Consider the following 5,683-nt stretch of genomic DNA (forward strand, 5'->3'; position numbering starts at 1 on the left):
TATATATATATATATATATATAGCTTTAAAAGTTATTTTAAGTTCATTTTAAAAGTGGAGGAAGAAGAAAATTGATACATTTCATTATCTCTTTATTGTGTTTCTTATTCTCTTCATGTCAGAGTGTCAACATGCATGCTGTCTGAGGAAGAAGGACAGGGGAAAAGCAAAGTTCCCAAATGACCACAAATGAATTAATTTTCTCTAATTAATTATGGGCTGGGCACAGTGTCTCACGCCTGTAATTCCAGCAGTTCGGGAGGCCCAGGTGGGTGGATCACTTGAGGTCAGGAGTTCAAGACCAGCCTGGCCAACATGACAAAACTCTGTCTCTACTGAAAATACAAAAATTAGCCGGGCGTGGTAGTGCTTGCCTGTTGTAGCCCCAGCTACTTGGGAGGCTGAGGCAGGAGAATCGCTTGAACCTGAGAGGCGGAGGTTGCAGTAAGCCAAGATCGTGCCACTGCACTACTCCAGCCTGGGCGACAGAGCAAGACTCCATCTCAAAAAAAAAGGGAAGAACTATGTATAATTTTTAAGTTATTCTGTAACTGCTTGAGTTAAAATTGATAATGTGATACCTAAAAATATACATATAGACATACTTTATATCTTGTAAATCTTAGGAAGAAAATAGACTTTATTGATAACAAAATACATGCCAACACATTTAACAATTTAGAAATAAATCATTAACTAGTTGGTAGAAAAGCAAGTCAAGTCCAGCTGGCTTTGATCCCACCTAATGTAGGATTTTGCAGATCCTTTCCCTTCTTGATTAAAGATTTTTCCCCAAAACTGTTTCTACCATGTGTTTATAATGTGCTCTCTTTTCCAGCCATATTTTGCTACAAACTAGTAATTATCCCTTAATTTTTTGCTTTTTTTTTTAGTTTTATTAACGGAATTGTAAAATTTTAAATTACTTACAAATTGCAAATTTTAAAAGTAAGTAACTTAGTTTTCCCTGTCTTTGCCAGCTGGAAATTCTAACCTACTTTCCTTAGAATTCTCAGGAAATTTTTAAGATCTGGGATCACTGTCATCATGTTCATAGTTGCCTTCATTTTTGAGTACTGAGTATGTGCCAGACACTGTGCTAAATGTGTTGTGTATGCTATATTTAATTCTCACAATAATCCTACAAAGGTTGTTATAATTGTTTTCACTTAGCAAATGAGAATACAGAGGCCAAGACAGAATAAATACTTTGTGCCAGCTAGTCACTAGTAGAGCTGGAATATGAACCAAACTCTGTATCCTCGGGCTGTTTTTTTCCATAAACCCTGATACTCCTTGCCTGTATTATACCCATCCCACCTAATCAATGTGACTATAAAATAATGGAAATTCTGAAACTTCTCCACCCACTCATCTTAAACAGAATCTTTAAAAAGGTAATTTGGCTTATATTCATGTGACATAGATATGCACCATATCTTGAGATGATACACCAATGAATTTTCTTTTGAAAAAGTAATGACTATTAGTGTTGTAAAATATATTATTATTTATATACACTTAAAAAATGCTTTCTTCTAAAGTGTTAAAACCTTGCAGGAGTTGTTCACACCCTGAGTATGTAAATTCCATAACTGAGCATTACTACCACAAGAAAATCTGAGAATCCCTTTTGGGATAATTTAAGAAATGTGTAGTATTGCATAGTTAATGCAGCAAAACTCCACAGTGCTTATGCTTCCTTTATGAATAATTCTATATTCTTTTTTTCTGATATAATTTTTGTGCTTTCTTTACTAGCAACATGTCATTAAGACCAGATTAGCTAATTTTATCTTAAATTAATTGTTAGCTGATCTCAATAGTATAGATGTCTGATTTCTATTTAAAATCCAGTTCTATACCTTTATTCTCCAGTTATGAAGCTGTGGGGTTTGGTTCTTTCATTTCAAATCTATGGATAAGCATAAGTGGTCTGTTAATAGCCTTTTTTTTCTCTTTTTTTGGTTTCATTGCATTTACATCATTGACCTTTGCTTCAGAAAGCATTCAAGTCTTTAACAGAGACCATGAAAGGGAGTGTTGTAAAGTCTTTATTCTATGAAAGAAGTCACACAGGCAAAGCTTTATATTTGCTGAGTGATTTCTTTTCTTTCTTTTTTCTTTTTTTTTTTTTTGTGAGACAGAGCCTCGCTGTCACCCAGGCTGGAGTTCAGTGGTGCAGTCTTGGCTCACCACAACCTCTACCTCACAGGTTCAAGCAATTCTCCTGCCTTATCCTCCCGAGTAGCTGGGACTACGGGCGTGTGCCACCATGCCCTGCTAATTTTCGTATTTTTAGTATAGGCGAGGTTTCACTGTGTTGGCCAGGCTGATCTCGAACTCCTGACCTCGTGATCCACTCGCCTTGGCCTCCCAAAGTGCTGGGATTACAGGCATGAGCCACTGTGCCCAGCTGATTTAAATCTTTTTTTGAGAGACAGAGTCTCCCTATGTCACTCAGGCTGGATCGTCACAGGCACGATCATGGCACACTCAGCTCCAGAGAATGGCTTCAATTCCCTATGATGTCATCTCCTGCCTAACCAGTCAGCACTTCTGGCTCCCTGACTTCACCCCACTTACCAAGTCGTCCTTAAAAACTCTAATCCCTGAATACTTAGGGAAACTGATTTGAGTAATAATAAAGCTCCGGTCTCCTGCACAGCTGGCTCTGCATGAATTACTCTTTCTCTATTGCAATTCCCCCATCTTGATAAATCAGCTCTGTCTAGGCAGTGGGCAAGGTGAACCCGTTGGGTGGTTGCAGGATTAGTCTCCTGTATTTCGCTGGCCTGTGGGACTTTATGAGAGATAGGTTTAATTTGAGATAAGTGGACCCAGCTGTTTATTCCTGTTTAACTGCAGTTGGAGTAGTTCATGCAGCCTAGAACTCCTGGTCTCAAGTGATCTTCCTGCCTCAGCTTGTTGCCTCAGCCTCCTGAGTAGCTGGGACTATAGGCATGTGCCACCATGCCTGATAAATTTAATTCTTATACATGCAGAAATTGGCCTTGGGCCATGAATAACATGATGCAAAAGCACTAGTAGTGTAGCCTCACAACCAAAATTCCTCACTTCTTTTTTTTTTTTTTTTTTTTTTTGAGACGGAGTCTCACTCCATCACCCAAGCTGGAGTGTAGTGATATGATCTTGGCTCACTGCACCTTCCATCTCCCGGGTTCAAGCAGTTCTCCTGTTTCAGCCTCCTGGGTAGCTGGAACTACAGGCACACACCACCACACTGACTAATTTTTGTATTTTTAGTAGAGATGGGGTTTCACCATGCTGGCCAGGCTGGTCACTGGTCTTGAACTCCTGACCGCAAGTGATCCACCTGCCTCAGCCTCCCAAAGTGCTGGGATAAAGGCCATGAGTCACCATGCCCGACCTATATTTTCTTTTAAAAGAGAGAAAAGCACCTTTTTTCCCCCTTGTTTTAAAATCTGGCCATACGTGATGTGTCATACCTGTAATGCTAGCACTTTGGGAGGTCGAGGCAGGTGGATTGCTTGAGCTCCAGAGTTTTAGACCAGCCTGGGCAACATGGGAAAACCCTGTCTCCACAAAAAATACAAAAATTAGCCGGATATAGTGGCGCATACCTGTAGTCCCAGCTACTTGGGGGGCTGAGGCAGAAGGACCACCTGAACCCAGGAGGTTGAGGCCGCAGTGAGCCGAAATCGCACCACTGCTGCCTAGGGGACTAAATGAGACCCTCTCAAAAAAAAAAAAAGCAAAAAAACAAAACCAAAAAAAAAAAAACAAAAAAACACCCAGGAAAAAATAAAGCATGGTATGTACACTCAGACAACTACTTCATCAGGATTCATTAAGTCACGCATGATTTTTTTTTAAAATCAGCAATTAAGGAGCCGATCCTCCAGGTAGAAAGTCTTTTAGTGTCCCAAGAATTATGAAGGGAAAACTCACTTTAGGAATAGCGACTACTTTGGGAACATTGGCTATATTATGGTTACACAATATTATTAAGTGATTTTGTGTTCAAAAGGAATACCTTTTTCTTATAGGTTGTGGGTTAGGCAAACACCATCATTGAAAGTAACTGTTTATCCTTTTGTATACTGAATAAATGTATTTAGAGGAATGAGGAGTAAGCATATTTTGATTAACATTTTAAAAGCCTTGGAAATAATGAAGTGTTGTAAGCCATTCTTTGAAAGGTACATTATGTTCTTCATAATTTTCTGATAGTGTAGAGGGGCTTCGATTGACTGGTTCCTTCTTATTGAGTCATAAAATATTCCTGAATTTTATTTTTTATGAATACAGATTTTATTTGCTAGATCTTTAAGTGCCTTGGGATATTCTTGTGTAAGACTGTGTATATGTGTGTGGCTTCTTTTCTTTTTTCTTTGCTAAATTACTTAAGATTCATAGATTTATGTTTGATAGTGTAAATTAGATAATGCAAATTTTGTTGCATTTTAAAACATCTATACTATGATCAGTACAAATTTTAATTAAGCTTTAAACATCAAAGTATTTGGGCTTATATCTCTGAGAACCTTTGACTTTGTTAGGCTGCAGCTTCTCTTTAAGCAATAAGATTTCTCAGCTTTTGTTAAAGACCTGAAATTTACTTGCAGTGAGAAAAGAGACCAAGATTTATTCTGGAGAGAGCATAAACACCATCACTGGAGTCAGGACCTATATAGATGGTGAACTGTAATGCTTTGGATCTACAGAATGAAGCTTGATACCTAAGGAATATCAAGTTATTTGGCAGACAAATTTCTTGTACCAATTTAGAGTCAATCTTAGGAGAAGATAGTATGGTAGGGAAAAGTCTGGCTTTGTGTGAATAGACTTGACTTACTAGCTGAGGACAATAACTTTATCTGAATTCTCTCAGTAGTAAAATAAGTATTATGACCCTCACCAAGTAGAACTACCTTGAGGATTAGAGAAAAAATATATTATTTACATAAGCCCTCAATAAATGATAGCTCATTGTTTTTATCATGATCGTCATCATAATTATTACTCCTGCTTTCAAATGCCTCCATTTTAAATTTTCTGTAAAATTATTTGTTAGCTAAGAAATGGCATTATGCAATACACTAGGCAGCTTTTAATAGCAATACAGAATTTTAAAGGTGATTTCTTTGGACACAAGGCTTTGAGATATGGTAAGTATATATGATTTACATGAGCTGGGCTTTCTTTCCCTTCTGGGATGTTAGGCAATACAACTTTTAAACTGATTTACTTTTATTCATTGCCTTTGCTTTTATTTGCAGTTCTGGGAAATGCCAGTGCAAAGTGGGTGTCATTGGCTCTACATGTGACCGATGCCAAGATGGATATTATGGCTTTAGTAAGAATGGCTGCTTGCCCTGCCAGTGCAATAATCGGTCTGCCAGTTGTGATGCCCTCACAGGTACATACTTTCCTTAACTTTGTCATGTAATTATTCCACTGTTCTTTTCATTTGGAAATCTTTCAGCTATAGGTTGATTCTTCTGAAATAGTTTGGAAGGGCCTTTATCTTCTAAGTAGGATGTAATAGATCACAGCAAGCCAAACTCCTGCTACAACAAACTTGAAAAGTACGTAAATTTAAAAAAAAAAAAAATATATATATATACACACACACAAACACACACACACACACACACACACACACCCCAAAACTAGCGTATAGTTTCAAAATATGTGT

The 5,683-nt window shown here is 37.7% G+C and overlaps 1 protein-coding gene across 2 annotated transcripts in view; it reads left to right on the forward strand.

The window, feature by feature from the left end:
- Positions 1-5,683, forward strand: part of MEGF9 (multiple EGF like domains 9) — a 118,357-nt gene that overhangs the window by 89,602 nt on the left and 23,072 nt on the right. For both annotated transcript variants that reach the window (XM_017884249.1, XM_017884250.1), the window contains one exon: positions 5,265-5,404. In XM_017884249.1, the coding sequence (XP_017739738.1) occupies positions 5,265-5,404 (140 nt within the window). The remainder of the gene's footprint in view (positions 1-5,264; positions 5,405-5,683) is intronic.

This window comes from Rhinopithecus bieti, unplaced genomic scaffold, assembly GCF_001698545.2.
Source record: "Rhinopithecus bieti isolate Rb0 unplaced genomic scaffold, ASM169854v2 scaffold_13710, whole genome shotgun sequence".
Classification (NCBI taxonomy): domain Eukaryota; kingdom Metazoa; phylum Chordata; class Mammalia; order Primates; family Cercopithecidae; genus Rhinopithecus; species Rhinopithecus bieti.